Below are 24,183 nucleotides of genomic sequence, written 5' to 3' on the forward strand. Positions count from 1 at the left end.
AGTACAGTAAGTAAGTGATGGCTTCATATGCTTAGATGCTATTCAGAATATTTGGTCAAATAACAATTGTCCAACTCAGCCAGATTTACTGTGCTGCTCTGCAAGTCCACGCCAATTCAAGAAATAACGTACACAACTTGAGGCTTGACGTGACATTTGAGCGTAGCCTCCGCTCTCGCCCAGATTGATAAACTCCCAGTTTTGTGTGGAAATGACCTAATGCCCTGTTTCCTGTCGTTTCATGAATGAGGGCTAGTGTGTGCTTGTGAATGTCAATGTGTTTGCCTCAGGTATTAGATCATGTATTGGCAGGGAGTCCGTGTCTATTGACCGCACTTAGGTCAGGTGACAGTAGGTCTTAGAGTGTATTGACCATGAAATCGCGTGGTCCATAAAGTATTGACCAGCAGCCCCTCACTTGAGCAGAGGCTGTCTGTAGGTCTATGTGGTCTCTCTCTCTCCCTCCATTTCACCTCTCCTAACCATCTCTCTCCCCATTGTGCCTTGCCTATAACCATCTCTCTCCCTGTCCCCCCTTTTCCAGACTGTACCACGCAATGGCATGGGGGGTGCCACTGGTCATGGCCACCCTGCCCCTCCTCAGGGGGTACTATGGTCCTGCTGGAGCCTGGTGGTAAGTAGCCAATCACCTTGGTCAGGGTCAACCAACTATCGCCAGGATCACTGAACAACTGTCATTTTATAGCAACAGTGTGTTTTGAGATGCTGGCTCGTCCAATGTGAGAAAGATGGATCAGAATTTGTGAGTTTATTGTTTTTATATAGTCTTAATAGAATTTTAAATATATATTTCAACCTTTTGTTTTATTCAAATGGTCAGCCCTGATCCTTAATATCCAGTTTTGGGTGAAGAACCCGTGTAATTTGCCCATCCCTTGTTTTAAATTAGTTGAGGAAAGGAGAGGATTAAAGGAAAGGAAGTTATGTTGTACATCAGAAATGAAACAGAGACTTGATCTCAGGACCCCCCCCCACCCCAAATTTTTGTTTCTGAGTTAGCTGGGTTTGATTTCTGTCTGCCTTCTGAACTCTCTCTCTCTTCTGTCTCCCTCCAGCTGGATCACAGACAGTCACGTCGCGTGGAGATTTGGAATGTGAGTGCAACCTCACAGAACGGATAGAAAGATGAGAGAGAGGAGTGTGGGGACGGAGGAAGGGCGATCCGTGCTTGCAGCACTTCCAGTCTATCAGTACAGCTAAACAAGCAAATGCAGGCACTTCGCTCGCTCTCTGTTTCTCACCCACACACCTCTCTGTATGTAGCAGAGCGAACAGCCTGTTTAGAGGCTGCTTAAAAACCCTGTGAATGTATTAATCGGGGCTCAATCATCCTATGTTGGGGATGGACGGTCTCGGGGGGCTATAGTTGCATATCGTATGAAAGATAAGAGGGGGAGTGCACGAGCGATGAGATGCGGTTTCGTCTTCTGTTCCCAGACTCAGTTTCTGTCTTTATCAGCGCTCTGCCAAGCGCAGAGGCGGAAAGAGAAAGAGAAAATATGAGGGAGAAGGGGACGAGGGAGATTTGTCATTTCAGAGGTGAAAGCACGAAGGAGAACCAGAGCAAAAGAGAGCAGTAAGGAGCAAGAGCAGCAAGGAGGGAAGGCATAAAGGAAAGAAATGACTCATCACCTAATTTATTTTTCTATTCTGTGTGAGTCCAAACCTGTTTGTCCGCACTGAGAGGAACAGGATCTGTGCGCTTCTCAAACATGTTCAAAATATGTGTGTCCAAGACACCCTCACTGCCCTGCTGTTTGACCCTCCCTCCCTCCCTCTCTGTTTTTCATCCTATCATTGTAGTTTATCCCCCCCCTCCCTTGTAATCTTTCACCCCTCTACTAATCTGTAATACGTCTCCCCTCTTTCCATCCAACCCTGTCTCCCCCTTTCCTATGTTATATACATGTTTGTCAAAATATATTTTAGCGATCCCTCCTTTCATTTTTATTTCTTTAATGTGTGGCCCGGCTAGAGTGGTTGAACAGGTTGGTCATAATCTCTGTCCTGCCCCACCAACAGTCTAGGTAAAGAGGGTTCAGACGATACGAGAGCAGGGATGGAGTCTCTATGGCGATGAATTAGCCATCAGCCACTCCTCTTTCACTCTTTTTCTCTTTTCTCTGTTTCCATCTCTCACTCCTATCTCCCTTCCTCTCAGAACGTTAATTCAGAGGATTTCATTCATATTCGATGCTTTTCATACAGAGCAGCACCAGAAGTGTGTGTGTGCATCAACGTTCCTCTTTGTGTCAGTCTCTCTCCCTCACTCCTTTTCTCTTTTTGTGTTTCTTTTGCTCATCAACATAGTATGTCTGTTTTTCACTATGATTCCTGTCTCTCCTTCTATTTCTCCCATCTCATCAGTCTTTCTCTCCTCACCCTCTCACCCCTTTTTATCACACCGCTTCCTGCCCCTCCGTCTCCACGTCTTTCTTCCCTCCTTCTTTCTTCTTTCCTTATTCCTCCTTTCATCCCTCTGCACCTTTTCTCCCTCTCTCTCTGTCTCTCTCTCGGTCTCTCTCAGTGCTCAGTTTCAGAGCAGAGCAAACTGTAATGGCTGATCATTATCATGCTAATTACATCACTTTGTAGCTGCCGCCTGGTATCCCTCTGCCCCCACGCCCCCACGTCTCTGTTTCTCCCTCCTGCCTCTCTTCTTTCGCTCTACCCTTTGTGCACCTTCTACTCCTCGTGCCTTCCACTTCTCCCTCCTCCTCTTTCTCCCTCTACTCACTTGTCTCGCTCCTTCCTCCTCCCAGTCATCCTTCTTCTTCCTCACAACTCTCCCTCATTTTCCTCCGTCCTTTCATCCCTCCCCCTCCTCCCCCCATCATTTTTGGGAGTCGTGGGGGTGTAATTGGAAGCCCTCTATTCTGATCAGCATGTGGTTATCACACAGGGTGAGTGCTAGAGAACTGTATTGGGATTGGGGTCCCACGGGACCCACTGCAAATGTCGTGGGAGCAGCCAGTTTTAACTTTGCGCGGGTGGGCAAAATTTTTTATGCGGGTCCCGAGATTTAGCTTCCCAGAAGGATGGAGTCAACTTATGTAGTTGGGGAAAATGTTATTATGCACGAGAACAACCTTTCTCAACCCCTCCTTGCAGGGCAGGGCAACCCTTTCCCTGCATGTTTTAGATGTTTCCCTCTTCCAGCACACCTAATTCAAATGAATTGTTATCCCCCTTCTGCTGAGCTTCATAACGACCCATTCATGTAAAACGGGTGTGTTGGAAGAGGGGAACGTCTGCAACATGCAGGGCAGGGGGTAACGAGGACCAGGATAGAGAGAGGCTACACTAGAACAGTTGGCAACTTTATTACTGACAGGTATGCATTTCTTTGTTAATACGACACAGTCAAATAACATGTTTTCCCTGTGGAACAGGAGAAGGCACAAAATCAATGGAACTTGAAGGCGTGGATGATCAGAATGTTTGTGGGTGTGGGCGGGAGTGGACACACACACTGTGGGAGTGGACACACACATTGTGGGAGTGGACAGACACATTGTGGGAGTGGACACACACATTGTGGGAGTGGCCACAGACACTGTGGGAGTGGACAGACACATTGTGGGAGTAGACAGACACATTGTGGGAGTGGACAGACACATTGTGGGAGTGGACACACACACTGTGGGGGTGGACAGACACATTGTGGGAGTGGAAATGCATATGTGGGAGTGGACAGACACATTGTGGGAGTGGACACACACACTGTGGGAGTGGACAGACACATTGTGGGAGTGGACAGACACATTGTGGGAGTGGACACACACACTGTGGGGGTGGACAGACACATTGTGGGAGTGGACAGACACATTGTGGGAGTAGACACACACACTGTGGGGGTGGACAGACACATTGTGGCAGTGGAAATGCATATGTGGGAGTGGACAGACACATTGTGGGAGTGGACAGACACATTGTGAGAGTGGACACACACACTGTGGGAGTGGACACACACACTATGGGAGTGGACAGACACACTGTGGGGGTGGACAGACACATTGTGGGAGTGGACAGACACATTGTGGGAGTGGAAATGCATATGTGGGAGTGGACAGACACATTGTGGGAGTGGACAGACACATTTTGGGAGTGGACAGACACATTTTGGGAGTGGACAGACACATTGTGGGAGTGGACACACATTGTGGGAGTGGACACACACATTGTGGGAGTGGACACACATTGTGGGAGTGGACAGACACATTGTGGGAGTGGACACACATTGTGGGAGTCAACACACATTGTGGGAGTGGACAGACACATTGTGGGAGTCGACACACATTGTGGGAGTGGGCAGTAATGGTCAGATATCCAGAAGCAGCAAAGTTAAGAACCCCCTCACAGGGCTCTAGTGAGTTGAGTCAGGCAGGGAGGTATTGAGGTGTTTTGGAGTGGAGGTCTCTTGGAGTTTTCTTCTTCCCATTATATATTTTTGCTGATTCACTTTCAGTGCGTTGAAATCGCTACATCGTATCACTTGCACAGACCCGAGCCTCAAGTGTGCTTGTTATCATGGACAACAGGGCCACAAGTCTAACCCAATCTAGTTCTGTTACATTTGAGAAGGCAGACATTTCTACAGACAATATTTGTAGCAACTTGCATCGTGTTTTAGGACTTTTTTTAAATGACCAGTTGAGCAATCTGAGGATTATTACTGAGAAGTTAAACACTCTGCTTTACTTTCCCCCTCTCTCCATCCCTTCTTCTCCTTCTCTCTCCTTTTTTGCTCCCTGTCCTCCATACAGATGGTACGTGCCACTCTTCACCCTCATCCTTCTCATGATCTGCTGCTACACCAGGATCATCTACGTGGCCAATGAGAGGGTGAGCTCAGCCTTTCCTTCTCATTGACAACCAATCAACATCAGAGTTTACCCTCTGTCCGAATCCCAGAGAACACACAGAAGTGCTAGTAGAACAAGGTGTTGCTAAGCAATTTCCTTGGGTTCAAGCATTACACTTCACCCTTACTTGCTTATTATTACAATTTGTTTGAAGCCTACATATAGTTGATTGGACTCCTGAGTCATTGCTAATGGAATCAGTCCTGCCTGATCCTGAACGGAATGACCTGTTAATATAAAATCTTCTAGAACCTGCCAGGCTTGACAGAGGACCAGGGCGTAACCACTGTGATAACGGGTAAACTTGTTCTCTGCTTGACAACAGACAGGAACTTTTATTTACCAATCAGGTAACTTCAAACTGGAATTTGCTGGAAGAGAATATAAATGACCCACAGAACGAAACTGTAGTTCAAGTCATAAATTACCTCTTGCCCCCCCCCCCCCTCTTTTCTCTCTCTGTGCCTCTCTTTCTTTCTCCCTTTTTTCTTTCTCTCTCTCTTTCTCATACACTCTCTGTCTCCTCTTGTTCTCAATCTCCTCCTCTCTCTCTGGGCGTGTAGGTGTGTGTTGCCACAGGCAGCATTCCAGAAGGTGTGTGTTATCACCCAGAGCCAAGAGATGCATTCCAGAGAATTCACATAGTTGTCATACTTCCGGCTTTGAGAACACATTGAGTAACACCCCAGTCACTGGCAGGATGGGGTGTGTGTTGGCGGGTGTGTGAGGCCTTTACATAAAAGTTGGACCTTGATTTGAAAGGCTCACAGAGACACAGACTCATAAAGAAAGGGACAGAGAGAGGCAGACGGATATAGAGGGACAATAACTCACTTCCCTTTCATCATATGTGTGATAGAGAATACATGAATATGGTCGCTTGGCAAACCTGCTTGACTCATTCTGCTCACTGGTGTTTTTCTCTCCCACTGTCGCTCTTTAGCTTTCCTTCCTTGTTCTCCCCTCTCTCTCTCTCTGCCCCCCCCCCCCTCTCCCTCTATCATATTTATGAAGAGCTCAAGTCTTATCTCCTCACAGCTGCAGGCTGTCTTCCTTAAAAGACATTTCAAAAATCTTTGAGAGGAGATGGTGATGGGTAGAAGAAAGGGAGTAGGGTGGGGGGCCGAGCAAAGAGGCTGGGGTGCGGGGGAGGGGAGGGAGTCAAACTGGGGGTGAGGGGGGAGGGCAGGGAGTCAAACTGGGGGTGAGGGGGGAGGGCAGGGAGTCAAACTGGGGGTGAGGGGGGAGGGCAGGGAGTCAAACTGGGGGTGCGGGGGAGGGCAGGGAGTCAAACTGGGGGTGAGGGGGGAGGGCAGGGAGTCAAACTGGGGGTGCGGGGGAGGGAGTCAAACTGGGGGTGAGGGGGGAGGGCAGGGAGTCAAACTGGGGGTGCGGGGGAGGGCAGGGAGTCAAACTGGGGGTGAGAGGGGAGGGCAGGGAGTCAAACTGGGGGTGCGGGGGAGGGAGTCAAACTGGGGGTGAGGGGGGAGGGCAGGGAGTCAAACTGGGGGTGAGGGGGGAGGGCAGGGAGTCAAACTGGGGGTGCGGGGGAGGGCAGGGAGTCAAACTGGGGGTGAGGGGGGAGGGCAGGGAGTCAAACTGGGGGTGCGGGGGAGGGCAGGGAGTCAAACTGGGGGTGAGAAATATTGGCTTCGGAGGGGATGCAGAAAACAGTGCAACTCATGCGGCTCATTTATTACAATTCATTTAATTCATTTAAAGTTTTGTGGATAAATCTTTCAATGAAAGCTGTATTTTTAATAGTATTCAGAAGACTTGACTTGGTAGTAGCACAAACGCACACGTTCACAGACACACGTTCAAAGACACAGACAAAACCACAGTCACAGACTGACAATAACAAGTGCAAAAGGAACCACAGCAACGTCTAGTCGACAAATTGTTGAACGTTTCGTTTTGAACGAAAACCATTTTCCTGTTTGTGTCAACATTTGTCAGTGACCAGAGTCTAACCTAAGTCTGTGTGTGTCTTCATAGATGCAGTCCTGGTTTGGAACGTTCAACCCAGAAAGGGAGAGGAGAAAGGTAAGGATGCTCCTGAGTTTATATCCAAACCCTAAACAGCTATTCAGGTCCACCAAGGTTGTTATAAGAATATAGTTCTATCTACACAAACACAAGTACACACACACACACTTAAACGCACACACTCTGACACACATACTGCGACCCGTGGATCAGAGCATGTGTAGGATTAGCTGCTGGGGCCATGCTGGGCAGTCCTATCTCCCTGTAGGGAGACCCCACAATACCCCACCTCAGTCAGGGATCTGTGTTTGTGTTGCTAGTTTCCATCCCTTCTTCCTCCCCTGGCTCCTTCTTTTTAGAGAGAAAGATGGGGGTGAGGAGGGAGAAAAAGACAAGGGGGGACGGGGGTGGGTTAAGAAAACATGATGGCTCTGGCTTGATTTAGTCACGGTTGGTGTTTTAATGTGACAGTTGTGTGTGGGGGTGCTGGGTCATGGTTGGGCCTGAGGGAATACGGAGGGAGGGCAAGGTAGATGCTGCCTTCTTGTGGCAGTTGTATTAACTGCAGGTTGATCTGAGGTAACCCATCCTCCACTGTGTGTGTGTGTGTGTGTGTGTGTGTGTGTGTGTGTGTGTGTGTGTGTGTGTGTGTGTGTGTGTGTGTGTGTGTGTGTGTGTGTGTGTGTGTGCGGCAGCACTCCCCTCCTGCTCGTGTGCTAATTGCTCTGTGTGTCTTTGTGTGAATAAATCAGCAAACCTCATTTACCATTTGTCCATCTTTCCCATCTCCCCTCTCTGACCCAAGCCCCCTCACGTTTTCTATTTTTCTCTAAGTCTGTCTCTTTCTCTCTACCACTTCCACCCACACGGGCCCAAACGCACAGATAAAAACACAAACACACAGTATGAATAAAGCAGCAAGCTAGGTTCATGGACATGAATATTTGTGTGTTTATGCACGCGCCGGGATGCTTTAAAACAACATTCCCCCTCCTCTCCTGCCCGTTGATGCTTTCTATGCACTGCGTGTGTTTGTACGTGTGTGTGTGTGTGTGCACCAGCATGTGCAAACCACACAAATACTATCCTCGCCGGTTGTGTGACCACTGTTCCCGTTGGCGATTTCCCTCGCCTCACCACAGCCGCCCTCATCCCTCAGGTACGCTGTTCAACGTTGTCTCCCTCACCCGCACTCACGTTTTCTGTGAGGTTTCTGTTCCATTGTTGGACTCACACACACACACACCATACGTACGTATATTGCCAGTGTTCACTGACTGTCATGGAGGTTATCGGTCGCCCTGCTGTGACACACTGTGTGACAAGGGGCACACACAAACACTTTTACTCTACACTCTTTTACTCACACACACACACACGTAGAAACACGCACGTTTGGCACACAATCCTCATCAAACAAACCCCGTGCACAGGTCAGGCACAGGGTTCTTGAAAGTGAGGCTGGAAGGCCGAACACACACACACACTTTGGCATAGTCTTTGTTGGTTAGAGTGCTGTCTGACGTCAGTAAACAGTATGGGGCTCGTTCTGAATGTTCACATGCATGTTTGGTTGCCTTTCAGCAGAAGCTTTGCTGTGTGTGTGTGGGTGTGCACATAGGATATGCTATTCATTAATGATGTCGTTATCTTGAACAGACAGACGTTATTTTAGTCTTTGTCTGGAAGGCATCGACCGTTAGACCACAGGCACAAGTATCATGGCCACATACCACTGCGTTAGTCTGTGTGCATTCAAGCCCCGATGAGTCGCTCACAAACCGGGCTCTCGGCTAGAAAGCAGTAACGCTGATTACCGTCGCTAATGTGCGTCATTAACAAAAGGACGCGGAACCTGCCGTGCATAATTGCCGTTTCATTACCCCCCGCTGCCAAGGAGCACGAGGCCTCTGACACGAGAGGACCGTGATGAAAACCTTGAGCCTCATTTCTTCAACCCTCCCCTTTCATCTCTATTCTCCCCACTTTTGCATCCCCCCCCTCTCCACTGTGTCTTCCCAACGACCAGAGAAGCAGTGGTCAAACTCATTCTTCAGACAGGTTTTGAACAATTGGCCGATATAATAAAATAAAAATAAAAATATGGATCTTCATAATTGCATAATTAATTAAAAGATTATGTAAACTATAGGTTATCCACAGCACAAAACTACACGTGCGCCAAGATAAAACCCCATGTGGACTCACTCTTGTGGTTTTCATTTGAATTGTTTAAACTCCGGTGCCGTGGCAAGCAACCCCCATGCTTTCCTTGTGACTAATTAATTTCCATATTGTGGCTGGGGGGGGGGGGGGGGGGGGAGTCGTGGTTAAGGTTTTTAGAGCATGCGGGTATGCGTGTATGTGTTTCCGCGCTGTGAAATCACAGGCGCTGGCTCCGCAACCCTTTTCAGGGAAAGGAGGGGGAAAAAACACTTGAACAGAGAGGAAATCAATTCCGGCCCGCGCTCTGTCTATTCCACTTGCGGGAAATGGATAACGGTCCTCTCCCATGTGCGACAACGCTGTACGTGTGCCTGCCTGCTTGTGTGCGTGCGTGCGCACTAACTCCCATTATTAGTAAGTGATTATTCCCGCCTCTTTTTCCATTCAGGTGTCCTTGGCTAAGGAGACAAAGCATTTGAAGTGGTACCCTTCCGTGTATCTTCTGGTATCTCTGTTCCCCCTCATCAACAGGTAACACTTCTGTTTGCATCTTAGTGTGTCTCTGTGTGTTTGTACAGTTTGTGTGTGTGTGTTTGTTGTGCCTCGTGTGTAAGGTTTACTAGGTCTTTAAAACCCGTCTGGGTAGGGAAGGAAAGGGGGCATGGAGGCAGATAAATGATAACACCTGAACATTTTTACTATCCCTCCCTACTTCCCACCCCTCTCTCCCTTCCTCCTATACTGTCCCTCCTTCTATTGCTTTCTCTATACACCCCCCTTCCCCCCAAACGCTCCCTGGAGACTATGATTGACAGGTCAGGGTTACTAAGTGATTAGCTGCGGCGGCTCTGCTTGTCGCCACGGAGATGTACGCGGAGACGCGGGTCAATTACGGGGTCACCGTCTCTCAAAGGCTTGGCTGAACACCGCCCATCCCCCCCTTCCTGCCCTCCCCTCTGCCTCTCTCCCTCCCTCCTTCCCCCTGCTCTCCTGCTGTCAGCCGATGAAGATGACAAAATGCATCCTGCGCTGCATGTCTCCCCTCTTTCTTCCTTCTGATCTCCTCTTTTTTTTTCTCCCCCTCTCTCTCTCTTGCTCCTGTGTGTCTTTGTCTTTGCTGTCCTTTCTCTTGTCCTCCATTCCCTTGCCTTCCTGTCAATTTTTCCTCTCCCTCCACTTCTTCCGTGGATAAAGGCTCTCACTCGCATGCTCTCTCTTTCTCTCACACTGTTACACACCCTCTGATTTTCCTTCAGAAAGGAAGCAAAAAAACGGTCCTACACCTACTGATTCTCCTCCTTCTCCCTCATTCACTGCGCTGGCTGGATGTATTTCCCCAGCTATTAATGCGTTGGCTCCGTACCTCTCTTTCTGCTCCACTTAGGAGGGAAGGGGAAAGCTCCGCCCCTCCCCCCCCACCCCTCTCTCTCCTCCTATCCTCCCTTGCGCCCTCCGGAGTGCCAGAGTGTGTAATTGCGATGCAGCTGTATACTACTATACCGGAGCTCCGCTGATCTGGTGTGTGTGTTTGTTCGCCTAGTACGCTATGCCTGTGGGTGTCAAGATAGTGTGGGGTTTGTATAAGGCATGGGTGTGTGTGCGCACAGTTATGTGTTAGCATGTGTGCGTCTAGGCCATGTGTGTCTATGGAGTGTTTACGTGTGTGTGTGTCTGAGTGGGAGATTATTTTTCTCTGAGCTCCAAAGCCTCCTAAACAGGGTTTAGAGAGACGGCCCGGGGCAGCGGCTAAAGCCTCTCTCTCTCTCTTTTGAGAGATTGTTAGTGAGGTGATGAGTGCAAAGATGGAAGGCGCTGTAACAGATGTATTTCTACATCTGTTATTAGCTTTAACAAGCGTCCTTTTGGTTGATTCTTCTGCATGGGTGTTGAAGTGGAATACATGTTGTGCTGATGGTGACGGCACTGTCTTACACTCTGACTCTCTCTGACTCTTTCCATCTCTCCTGTCCTCCCTCCCTCCCACCCCTCTCTCTCTCTCTCTCTCTCTCTCTCTCTCTCTCTCTCTCTCTCTCTCTCTCTCTCTCTCTCTCTCTCTCTCTCTCTCTCTCTCTCTCTCTCTCTCCCCCATCTCTCTCTCTCTCTCCCCCATCCCTCTCTCTCTCTCTCTCTCTCTTTCTCTCTGTCTTTGTCTCTCTCTCCCTCTCTGTTTTTCATCCTATCATTGTAGTTTATCCCCCCCCCTCCCTTGTAATCTTTCACCCTCTACTAATCTGTAATACGTCTCCCCTCTTTCCATCCAACCCTCTCTCTCTCTCTCTCTCCCCCATCTCTCTCTCTCTCCCCCATCCCTCTCTCTCTCTCTCTTTCTCTCTGTCTTTGTCTCTCTCTCCCTCTCTGTTTTTCATCCTATCATTGTAGTTTATCCCCCCCTTCCTTGTAATCTTTCACCCTCTACTAATCTGTAATACGTCTCCCCTCTTTCCATCCAACCCTGTCTCCCCCTCCCATTTCCTATGTTATATACATGTTTGTCAAAATATATTTTAGCGATACCACACCTTTTTCCATGTCATTTGTGTTTTATATTGTGGGCGTCAGTGTGTATTTCGCACTCAGTTTTGTCATGTGTTGTGTGTGTGTCTCATATCAGCAAGCTTTGCTTAGTCTTTGATTAATCGTGTGATTAACCCCCCCCCCCCCCTCCCCCCCAACCAACCCCCCCTCCCCCCCTCACACACACACCATTTTCCAGGTAGGTCTACATTTCCTGCTTCAGGCTAGCCTACAGTGTGTGTGTCTGCATACGCATATAAATGTGGCTGCGTGCACAGGTGTGTGTGTGTGTGTGTGTGTGGGCAAGTGTGCCTTGGGCACGCAGACCTTCCCCATCTCCTTTCTTCACTCGGAAAAACGAGGGAGGAAATCTCCGAGCTGCAGTTATTATTCATCCCTCAAAGAAAACGAAGTAGGGAGGGGGGAGGGAGGACGAGAGACAGCATGAGGGAGGGGGGATACATTAACTCTTCTTTCTCGTGCTCTGCATTCTATATCCCTCTCTCTTTCTTTCTCTCTCCACATCCGCACCCCACCTCTCACACAATCTCTCTTTCCTTCTCTTTCCACAATTCTTTCTTTCTCTCCTCTCTCTTACTCTCCCTCTCTTTATCACATTGGCAGCTGCTTTTTCTCTTTCCCCCCACTGCAGTTATCCAGTCTCCTGCAAAGTATTTGCAACTGTGTGTGTGTGTCTTGTTAAATAAAATTTGGAGTTTACTTTAGCACAGTGATTTACCTCACTGTTTCTAAAAAGTGCATCATTGACAGTAAATGTGTGCACGTGTGTGACTAGATACTGTGTAGGACGCGCACACAAAGCTATTAATGTGTGTGCCTGTATGAGTTGTTATATCCTGTGTGCGGTTCTTGTTTGTGTCTGCATGTGAGTCCTACTGATTGTTGCTGGGGACAGTGTTGTCTTTGTAACTAGAAATGGAGAGGCCTTCCAGTCACCATCCCTCGCTGAGCACGACTGCTCTCTGCTATTCATCCTCATTTACAAGCCTGGCCTATATACAGTACACACACACACGCGCGTAGAGGCTAAACACACAAACACTGGATGCACGACACGCATAAAAACACACAGCAGCCAGACACGCACGCGGTGTAGAAACACACCTGCCACATAGGCTGCGTGACATGTTTCACACATACAAAGGCAGAACACACACAGACCTGACACGCGTACACACGTCTCTTACAGCTCTCCCCGGCACATCTTTAAATATTCACCACTCTGGCTGCGCCGAGAGGGCCGTAAATGCTGCCTCACACTCCAGGGAATCACTCAAGGCTGTTCTATCATCTGCACACACACACACACACATGCACGCACGGACACAATCACTCACACTAAAGCACATGGACACACATACACAAGCAGCCTTACGAAGGCATAATGAAGCTCACACATGCAAGGACACATGCATACACACACCCAACATGCGAAGTCGGTCCCGTGCAGTCAATCAATAAAAGATTACCTCCACACGCTCACATTGTGTTGTTTGTGTGTAGCCTGTGTGTGTGTGTGTGTAGCCTGTGTGTGTGTATGCGCTGTTCTGGCTCAGAGGCTTGATTGGTGTTGTGTTCCAGGAAACAGCATGTGTCTTTGTTTGGGTTATATTCCACTAGTAATTGTAGCTGTTAATAATCCCCTGTGTGTACAACTCTGTGTGTGTGTGTGTGTGTTTGTGAGCGAGCTGTGCTTCTCTGTAAGTATGTTAGGGTTAGAGAGAGAGAGAGAGAGCAGGGAGAGAGCAGGGAGAAGAGTGCGAACTGATGTGACCCAGGTGAAGTATACCAGCTACCCTTCCTAACCAGGAACAACCTGCTAGACTCTCACCAGTCTGGCTTCAAAACCAGACAATCGACAGACATTCCTTTACAGGTGGTGTCGGGGGCTCTCAGTCGGAGGCTCTAGACCCTCAGACCTCTCATCTGCGCGGGTCCTCCTCCAACGCTCTGCAGCCTGTTTTGTGGATGACGCGGTCAGGCACCACCTTCTCATCTCCACGCTGGGTGAAATGGGCATTGCTGGAATGACTCTCTCCTGGTTCAGGTCCTTTCAATCTTAAAGGAACCTTGCTATGGGTTGGGCCCACAGGGATCTGTGCTGGAACTCATGTCCATCTATACCGAAACTCTTGCTTTGGTCGTTAGATCACATTACTTCTCTTACCACTTCTACACTGACGACGCTCCTGTCCACCCTCCCCGAGTCAACGAAACAATTTTGGCTCGTCTGGCTGACATCCCCTTTTGGATGTCCTTACATCAGCTGGAACTGAATCCCGATGAGGGAGCTACTCTTCATCCCTGGCAGATTCTGTCTGGCACAAGAGCCCTCCATCACTATTGACGGCATCTCTGTGGCAGTCTCTTGCTTGGCAAGAAACCCAGGCATCATCCTCGATGTCAGACTGGATTTCAAGAAACACATGGGCTCGCAGGATGCAGACCTACCGGTAGTCTCTCAGAAAGAGGATCTGTCTGTTTCGGCGTCCTCCACACAGCTCTTCTACCAGGCCACAGTACTCTTCGTCTTAGTTACTCCCTTCTCGCTGGCCTACCGGCGTGCCATACGCACTCTGCGGATCATCCAGAAAGCTGTTGCCCACCTAATCTTTAAGCTAGCCAAGTGCTCACACACAGCTCCCATGCCGCGATCGCTCCACTGGCTGCTGATCGCTACAGGGATCAGGCACAAATCCCTGACACTTGCTTATGCCGCGGCCAACAGGACATGCCCCACATACCTCCAGCACCTTACCCAGTTGGATGTACCGACTCGGGGGCTTTGCGCTGCAACATCGGGTCATCTCGCAATTCCTGGGCAGAGCAAGAAGGGACCTCGCACTCCCACTCCTTGTTCTCCTTCCACGCTCCCCAGAGATGGACTGACCTCCCTGTTCAACCATGCACCTCTCCATCCCCACAGTCTTTGAGCCGTGCTCCCAACACGCTCCTCTTCAAGCTTCACCTTGACCGACTTCTCTTTTGCTTGACCTAAAGGCACCAAAAGCAGAACTCGGCAGTTCATTACTTCTAGTGATAACTGCACATTTGCTCCTTCTGTGTATCTGAGATCCGGTTGGTTACTGTCTGGCAAAAGACTGCACCAGCGAGACAATGAAAAAGGGAGGGATTCAAAAGGGAGAGGTAGGGGGTGGAAGGAGAACGGTTGGGGATTGGATACTTAGAAGTGGATAGTGAGAAATGGTGTCATTCAGGTGAATGAGAGAGTGATGCATAAGGTTGCCTGAGTGCTTATCATACAAGACAGGCTCACAAACATTTCTGGGGAGCAAACCTTTGCCACTGTGTGCTTGTGTGTGTGTGCATGCATGTGTGGGTATGTGTGTGGTAATGTGTCGCTGTGCTCTACTGCCCACACACACACCAACCAGGCGCTGCCTGCAGCTACACTCTCTCAACTCATTCATCTTTCATTAGCCACACTAATGTATCAGAACCCTGCACACACAGACATCATCCACTTTCTTTCTCTACCTTCTATCTACCTTCTATCTTCTGTATCGCTTTCTCCCTCTCTCATACAGTACCCGCTTATACACACAGACCAAACGGCACAGGTGAATAGTCAGGTTGAACTGTTTCTCTCGTATCCCCAAACCACGAGCCACAGAGGGGGAGAGAATGCCTCAAAAACTCTGCTTGCATTAGCAGATAAACTGCCATATTTTCCCCACAGATTCCGAAACTTCCTTTTTAGAGTAATACTAGGTGTGAAAAAGGTTTCATAAAATGTTCTTATTTTATTGTTCATCCTTGCCTTTCATTTCTGTGATGCAGTTTTCTTTCTCAGTCCTGAGACCTCTCTCTGTGTCTGTTATTCTAACTCTTTGCTTCCCTCTGCTTCTTCCGATTGGCTTTCCTCTGCTTTGTCACTGTTATTCAAACCATTTCCCTCCATCTCTCATTCATTCTTTCTCCGGCTCTCTCTCACGCTTTCTCCCTGGCTGACACTTTGGTCTCTCCACCAGTAGCTTCTCTCTAACGCAGTCTCATGTCTTTATCATGTTTTCCCTCTTTGTTTTCCAGGCTTGTTCTTTTTTCTCTCTACCTGTTTCTTTGACACTAATTGATTTTTCTATCCACTTCCCTGTCTTGCTATCCCTTTTTTCCTTCATTATACACACCTTTATCTTTCTCTATGCCACCACACTCTGCTCTCTTATCCCATTCTCTGTCTCCATTTTTTATAGATCCTCCTTTTCATTTCTCTCCCCCAGGTGAGAGGAAAAGCTCTTTGCCTCTAATTGCAGCTGTTCCGTTGCCATGGTTCGTGTTGCTTGGCAGTACGAGGTGCGGCAGTGTAATGTGTGTGTGTGTGTATGAGAGAGTGGCAAGTAGTTGATTGCTGGCTGCCAGCTCTCATTTCCTGGATGCCGATTGTGTTTCTGGCGGTGGCAAGAAAAAAAGAAGTAACCAGAAATAACCCCCACCACAAACACTCACTCGATCAGTCACTCACTCAGTCGCACATACAGTTATATATACAGTCTAGAAATATTTGGACAGTGACACCATTTTCATAATTTTGTCTCAGTACGCTAGCTACCACACTGGATTTTAAATGAAAAACCGAGATGCAATTGAAATGCAGATGTTCAGCTTACATTTTTGTTCAACCCCTTAAATTTATGAAACATTTTGGAATTGCAACCATTTGTATGCACAGTCCCCTAATTCAAGGGCCTTAAATGTTATTGCATTTACATAATAATAAATAAAATGTTATTTTGTAATACTTTGCAAGCAATGATTGCTTTAAGTCTGGAACCCATGGACATCACCAAACATTGGGTTTCTTCCTTTGTGATGCTTTGCCAAGCCTTTACTGCAGCTGTCTTAAGTCGTTGGTCTTTCTGCCTTAAGTTTTGACTTGATGCATACTCGATCAGGTTGAGATGAGGTGATTGACTCGGCCATTGCAGAATATTCCACTTCTTTGTCTTAAAATCTTTTGCAGTATGTTTTGGGTCATTGCTGTCCATCTGTAGTGAAGCGCCGTCCAATCAACTTTGCTGAATTTGGCAGAATATGTGCAGACAATATATCCACTTTGGAATTAATTCGGCTGCTTCTGTCTTTTCCTTATTATCTATTCATTATCCGAAAGCGTAACACTTCAATAACTTGACCCCACCCCTTTGCAAACGCCATCTTCACATCCACCCTCTCCATTGCCCTGTCCTCTTTCACCTGCCATTCCCCTCCACACCTGTGTGAGTGGGAACCCAGCTTAACTGCTAAACCTCCTCTACTCTCTTCAAGGCCATCAACATTGCTATCAACTCGAACAACAGATCTCCCCAGTTTGGCCTACCTGTCTTAATTCTACGCGCAGTAGCCAAATCTGAAATCCTTGCACCTCTTCAACCCACCTCAGCCCCACAATTATGGCCGCCATCTCTGTGGCGTAAACTGCAACGTCATCATTCAGCCTCACTGTAATGCATACACCAAATTCCACATTAAGTAAAACATCCCCTCAACATACTCACCCACACCTCGCCTTAGCTCCTCCTCTCCTTCCCACTCCCTCCTCCTGTCAATCATTCCTAAGTCCACCATCAGCAGAGGAAACTGCCGTGTAGCCACCTGCCCTACCAACCTATTCTCCAGCCCTAACTCCACCACCTCCCCCAATCACCCATCCAAAAGCCCTCACCCCAACTCTGTTTCTCTCCTCAAACCCAAACGATCCTCAATAACTACCACTGCAAGGTCCCCTCCCCACCACTCTCCTTCAGCCTGGCCCATTAGACCAGCACCGTCTGCTTCCTCCCTGGGTCCAGCAGTATCTCCATTGCATCCTCTGGCAATGTTTCAACTGTGTAGTCCTTATTGCCCCAGCGCACAGCCTAAGTGCTCTCGCCCGTATTCTATCCAGTCGCTGCAGCACCATCTTAGCTGCCGACCCATACACAAAGCATCCATAGTCGATTGCTGACCTAATGGGTCATGTGTATTCTGCTTCCCGTTCACATCCCACCACTGCTTGAAAGAGGTTCAACACCAGTGGAGCACTTAACCTCCAGCCACTCTATATGCTTCCTCCATGTAAGCCTGGCATCTATCTATAGCCCCAAGTACCTAAACTCATACAACATCCCTATCTCCTGCACTTACCTCTTTAGCTGTACCCCCTACACATTCCTCCTTGTAATTACCATGAAACATGTATTGACCTTGACATTTGAAAATCCCCATGTCAGTGACCAGTTCTCTACAACATTTACCGCGTCGTGCACCCTCCTCATCACCTACGCCACATTTCCTGACTTATTGATGACCCCACACAGGCACGCACACATTCTTCTCTTGGTTTCTTCTTTTCCTTGCTGTGCCTATGTCTCTGAATGCCTTGGGCAAAGCTGTTGACGGTGTGAATTTGTCATTGTATGTTAGGTTTACGTGAGTGTGGTGTGTATGGGTGTAGAGATGCTTTTGTGCATACGTGTGTGTCAAGGGAGTCGCCAAACTGCATGTAAAAGAGCTCTGCAGATCAGGCAAGCTGTGTGTGTGTGTCAAGCGTGTGTGTGTTGCTGGGGGGACTCCTGATTTATTTCACCTTCGATGGGAAGTGAAATGAATATATGCACGTGCATGTGCATATATATGCATGTTTTCCACCAGCGTGAACCGGGTGCTAGTTCAGACCTGGTGCTAGGGCCTGTTCGGAGTTGGCTCAACTGCCGAGCCTTCTTAGAAACGGTTCGATTTTCCTCGGGCTAGAAAGCCAGCAAGGAGCCAGGTCATACGACACAATGTACATCTCATCTTTCCCTGAAGCAAGCACAACATCAACAATGGAGGAAGTCGCGTTACATTCCAAATTAAAATCAAGAATAATTTTCTAATAACATAACAGCCTATTTTGATTCTTGATAACATCAAACATGAGATCAGTGTTAGCGTGTAATGTAGCTACCCACGTAGCTTCCATTAAGCTGGTAATCGATCACACTGCAGTTAAACAAATCTATGAACACTCTACAAAACTATAGCTAATAAAGGAAGGAATCTCTGTCCTGGAACAACATTCCTTCAGGACCATGGTGCTATAGACAACTCGTGTCTGAAGCACCATGTGTAAGCACTTTCTGTATTTTGTCTGCATGCCAATTTTTTATAAATCCTCTGCAGAGTTTTATAAATGAGGCCCTTGGTTTATTGTGCATCGAAGTTATTCATGGTGTTTGAAAAACTGTGATACTCATGGCTCATGGCCAGACCGGACCAATCAGCATCCGAACAGGAATTACTGGTAGCTACGAATGTGGTTCAAGTTAGCGGGTGATAGACAGTGATAGTTGGGTCATCCAATCCCCTGACATATATTTTTGAACATGCCCTTTCCAAACTGTTTCCAAGGACAATTTCCCAGTTGGTTATGTGTAACAAACCATCTGGTAAGTCAGGTTAGCACCCCAGTGGCTCAACTTGTTGATCCACTGAGCTATACATCTTCATCAATTACATCAAAAAGGTTTCACGGCCACACGTGAAGTGCACCACAAATGTGATTTATGTATGCCTAAAGTGAGCCAAATATCCAATACGAACTTCTAATTTTAGACTTTGAAACCCTGGCCCCATAGTTTGAGTAAAAATGTCCTTAAAAATATTTTTTATACTAAAATGTTAGAGAAATATAAAAAGGGGATGCAGAGTGAGAGGTGTGAGAGAGATTAAGTGAAAACGTAAGAGAAATTGTGAAGGAAGTAGAGACAGAAAGGCCACACATCTGACAGCTAAGTGACGGTTGGAAAGGGTAGAAGAGAAGAAGGAGTCGAGCTCTGTCTTCCTCTTGTCCTTGTGAAGTGCCGTGTGCTGTTGGCATGGCAGCCAGAAATGTATCAACGTACGTTTCACACAACCTTTTAAAAGCCCCAAGAAACTTGGATTAAAATAATGAATGGTGACTGTGTAGGCGTGGCTGATAAAGTTTTGATTGACATCTCGACATCTCTCATAGCAACAGTCATGCACAGCAATGGCGCAAAGAAATTTGCTCAGTCCAGCCCTACAATATTATGTTTGAGCCGTTTGCCATCTGAAAATAATTCAATTCAAATGGTCACTAAATGGTGAGCTTCAAAATAATTTACTGTCTGGGTGGAGGGGGGGTGGTCTTGAGCTGTCTCGAGTCTGTATAACTCATGACAGATATCAACTTGGCAGAAAACTTCCCTCCGTATGCCTGCGCCTCATCCATTAATTGTATATAGCCGGACAAGTTATCCTAGCCTGGTCCTAACCAGACCCTCGTACATTTCATTTGTATAGAGAGTCTGGGATCACTCCATTGACAAGCGTTAACTTCCTTGAAGGGGGGTCCTCTGTTGAAGTTTAAAGCTATTGGATCTCCCCAGAACCACTCTGATCTGCCATAACCAATCGCAAGCGTTCGCCTTAGCCAACTCCTTCACCACCACTGTAACGGAGCTAACTGTCGTAGCTGGAAAATCAAACTTTTCCCGAACTCCGTGGGGAGGAGGGCCACAACATCATGGCCACCAACAAAACTCTGCAAGGAATGTTCTTGCTCCGGCTTTAACTTATGGATATTCGGCAGCATTGCCACAACCGCAGAATAGCTTCGCTCGCATCTTTCTCCGCTGCCAATACTGAACTACTCAAACTAGCGCACAACATTAACGTCATCGTTCTCAGCCACTCCCTCTGTTCGCTGATTGGACCTACACATTTTTTTTTTCTGAAAACCGACTTCATAGTCAAACTACCAGACCTAGTATAGAAGCAAAATCCAAATTGAGCGGAAGTACGTAGGAGGGCAGAGCCAGGCTAAAGTTATCCCTTCTCATAGTAAGAAATACAAGGTGTCGCGTGTGAACTTGTTGAAATGCGAATTGAGAGCCCTGATAATCTTTGAGTTGAGGTTTTGTTGCAGTTGCGCCTGTTGAGGGTGGGACATCTGACGTGGTTTTTTTCATTATTGGTTTGCAGAATTTTACGCCTTTGCAGACCGAGTCCGTAAAGGCCGGCAATCACAATCTGTATCGCTGGTCCTCCAAGAGGCTGCGGATGTTGTGGAACAACAAAATTCAGCCCGCCATAGTGACACCAATGCTACAAAGAGCAGTGATACAGACTTTGCCATCACACGATGACCACAAAAGTCAGGTTCGAGTAGGTTTCCTATGGTGTTCGCTCTACAGAGAGAATGTGAAGTTGTAACTGACCTGTCTAACCCTAACCCATACAGTAAACATATAAGAATTGGTTGGTCTTAGCTCTTTTTCAAAGGCAATTCGGCAAAAATTTGACAAATGAAACTCGTACAACAATTAGGCGCAGCGGTGCGCATTGCATTCTATTGAAACAAATGGAATGGAAATTTTAAGATTCCTTCGAATGATACCGTGATATACGTTTAAGGCCATACCACCAAGCCTTGTTTTGTATAACATAATGTTTGCACATGTTTGTGTTCTTGTTTTTGTTTCTGTTTGTTTCATCCCCCGCACTCTCAATGTGAAAATGTATCTATATTTGTCCATGTGTCACCCCCCATCATCCCCTCCCTCTCTCTTACATCTCATCTCTCACTGCCTCCCTCTTCAGGCTCCACAATGCGGTGTATCCCCAGGAGCCGCTCTTCCCTCTCACTCTGCTTCACGTACTCTTTGCCCCCCTCCACGGCCTGGCCAATGCCTTTGTCTTCGGTCTGGACAGAGACACCTGGAGCCTGCTCACCCCCACAGGAATTCAGGTAAAGACACCACTCTTCTCTCGTTCCTCTACACACCTCTCCCTTCCATTCTCTCCTCTGCTCATCTCCCTTACCCTACTCTCCTATACACACTTCTCCCCTTCCACTTTCTCTTGTACACACCTCTTCTACACACGTCCTCTCCGCTCCTGTAGGGATTTTTAGCTTACGAGTTACTGATGAAGAAAGGAAAACAGACTAATGTCACGGGTAATGGGAAGGGAGCGCTGAGAACTGAGTTCGGAAGTACATGACCACACTTTCGGTTTGTGTGTTTGTGCACATATTTTAGTGAGAGGGAGATATAAAAATATATTTATGTGACTGTCTGAGAGGGAGTTAGTGGTGTGTGTGTGTGTGTATGTGGGTGCATGCGTGCTTGTAGGCAAGCGTGCGTGTTCTATCAAGACTAACAGGCGGTTGTTATTCATCATGGCATGCGAATCCCAGCAGCCCACACACATCAGGTGCGAGATTGGCAGGGGGAGACGAGAGCGGGGGTGGGGGTAACGGCGTCAAAACATTCTCCCCTCTCCGCAGTGAATCTGTATTTTCACACTCGTCCCTCTCTTCTCTCTCTCTCTTTCTCTCTCTCTCTCTCTCTCTCTCTCTCTCTCTCTCTCTCTCTCTCTCTCTCTCTCTCTCTCTCTCTCTCTCTCTCTCTCTCTCTCTCTGTTTTATTCCCTCCCCCTCTGTTATGAAATCTCCTCCGCTCTCTGTCTTTCACAGCGCTCTTTTCCTTTTCCAGGCTTTTTCCTTCTGTTATTCTCTCGGTCTTCTCTAAGAGGTGCCTTGACTCCTTTGCTGTCTACCTCATTCTCTGTCTGTTCTTCTTTATCATTAATAGCTGGCACATTCTTTGCAATTCTTTTCGTTCTTTTCTCTGTTTCTTTCTCTCCTCCCTTTTGTACCTAACTCCGTTCTCTCTATTTGCTCCTATATTTTAGTCTCTTCCTCTGTCTGTAGCCTGTCTGTCTTTTACGACCTGTTCACGGCAGCAGTGTTGTCCCTTTATGCCGCCTCACAGTTCTGTATAAAAGGTATGAACACGGAATGGGGGGGGTCGTTGTTGTACCGGCATTAAGCTGGCAGCGGAGGTAGTCACAGAGCCAACGTCTGTTTAAAAGGGACAGCCGGCATGGTGGGGACTACACTCATTAGACTGCAATGCTGACGTCATGCCTCGGATTCCTAAACGCCGGCATGCTATCTAAAATCACACACGGGGAGGCATCATTCCGCCTTCTTTAGGTTCAGTGTAAACAAACTAAGCCGTCATACTGAGAGATCTTAAGTCTACGCCTACTTTCATTTGAACTCTGTCCTTCAGTCATGCATTGTTTTTGATGCCCTCTATCAATCTCTGATATTGATCAGCATTTTTGGCACTGTAGCCTGTGGTACCGCAGTCAGTGTGCAGTTTAGCTATGCTTTCCATGTGTTTACACTTCTGATTCTTCGAGCTTCATGGTATTATTTTGGTTGTACCTCCTTGAGTTACTATGCTTGTGTGTGTGTGTGTGTTTACAGCTGGCGCTCCAGTCTCGTCTGTGTGACAGGACGAGTATTGGGGAGTACCACCCGGGGATGGTCCGGTACACCCAGACAGAGCTGGAAGACTTCAGCGAAGACGGCGATGATGAAGACGCCAACGTGCTCTTCTTTTCTCCCGATATGACTCTTAAAGACAGAGGACCCTGAGCACCGAGGGAGGGGAGGAAAGAGAGGAAATGGGGTCAAGAGAGAGAGAGGGGTGTGGGGGAGCAGACCAAGTGTAAAAAATAGAGATCCAGGGCGTGTGTTAAACAGAAGCATGGGTTTCGGGCCAAGACAAGCAGGACATGAGCTGCCAGCTTTTATTATGGTTCTATTTATCTGATATTGTAAAGCTACACATTGGCACGCCCCTACACCCAACCCTCCCCCAAAAACTGCAGCTACCTGAAATACTGCTTTCCTGCTTGGCAGTCTATCTCTCAGTGTTAAAGAGGAAGGTCAAGAAAGCAGTGGTTGATAATGTAAAGATATTTCAAAAGCTTCCCACATGTACCGGCTGCATCTCAAAACTTTCAAGAAGCCGGCTCTCTCCTTTTCCCCCTTCCTTCCCTTCCCTGCTGAATTGTGCTCTGAAAAAACATTGGGATGTAAAATGGGGGTTAACTGAACCGTAGCTCTGAAAATGCAGCCCAGTATATGACTGAGTGTGAAGCATCACTGCCTAGAAGAGACATCCTGAACTGATGTTCTGTACACAGCATGTGTGCTGAGTAAGGAAAGCAAGGGGAGACAGTTTACACCGACCCCTTTGAGTTGAGGAGGAAAGAGTGGAGGAGGGGGAAGAGAGGAGGAGTGGAGGTGGCAAGGCAACTTCAGACATGTGTCTCTGTCAAGAAGCCAACCAGGTATCTGAGCAGAGGTGTAGCCAGTAGTGGTTGAGGGTTTTAAAGAGGGGAAATTAGAGTAGGAAGATGGAGGAAACCAGAAGACTGAGAGCTACTAGTGAGAAAGTTCCAGGATTGCTTTGGATCTTTGAAGTCTGGACTTTTGTCCCGTTATAAAGTATAACTGTTTTTGCTACAACTTTTCTAACTTTCTCTATTGTTTTCATACCATTTTTTATACAGGTATTGCTTCCATTTCACAGAATTGTGTTTGTTTGTTTGACTATTTATGACATGAATATTGTATATATATTTGTGTGTATATCCTATATTTATTTTGTATGCTGACTTTGTGACTGGAATGATCATTTTTAGAACCCTATGGGTATAGTTCCTGCTGTTTGGAACACACATACATATTGTATTAACACTTTGGATTAAAGTACCTGCAAAAGGAAGACATTACACAAACCAA

At 47.5% G+C, this 24,183-nt stretch overlaps 1 protein-coding gene across 2 annotated transcripts in view; it reads left to right on the forward strand.

Moving 5' to 3' along the window:
- Positions 1 to 24,183, forward strand: part of si:dkey-100n23.5 (cyclic AMP receptor-like protein A) — a 31,261-nt gene extending 7,078 nt beyond the window's left edge. For both annotated transcript variants that reach the window (XM_047046796.1, XM_047046797.1), the window contains 7 exons: positions 545 to 634; positions 1,077 to 1,115; positions 4,788 to 4,866; positions 6,885 to 6,932; positions 9,490 to 9,572; positions 21,180 to 21,327; positions 22,858 to 24,183. In XM_047046796.1, the coding sequence (XP_046902752.1) occupies positions 545 to 634; positions 1,077 to 1,115; positions 4,788 to 4,866; positions 6,885 to 6,932; positions 9,490 to 9,572; positions 21,180 to 21,327; positions 22,858 to 23,028 (658 nt within the window). In that variant the 3' untranslated portion in view covers positions 23,029 to 24,183. The remainder of the gene's footprint in view (positions 1 to 544; positions 635 to 1,076; positions 1,116 to 4,787; positions 4,867 to 6,884; positions 6,933 to 9,489; positions 9,573 to 21,179; positions 21,328 to 22,857) is intronic.

Source organism: Hypomesus transpacificus, chromosome 23 (assembly GCF_021917145.1).
Source record: "Hypomesus transpacificus isolate Combined female chromosome 23, fHypTra1, whole genome shotgun sequence".
NCBI lineage: Eukaryota > Metazoa > Chordata > Actinopteri > Osmeriformes > Osmeridae > Hypomesus > Hypomesus transpacificus.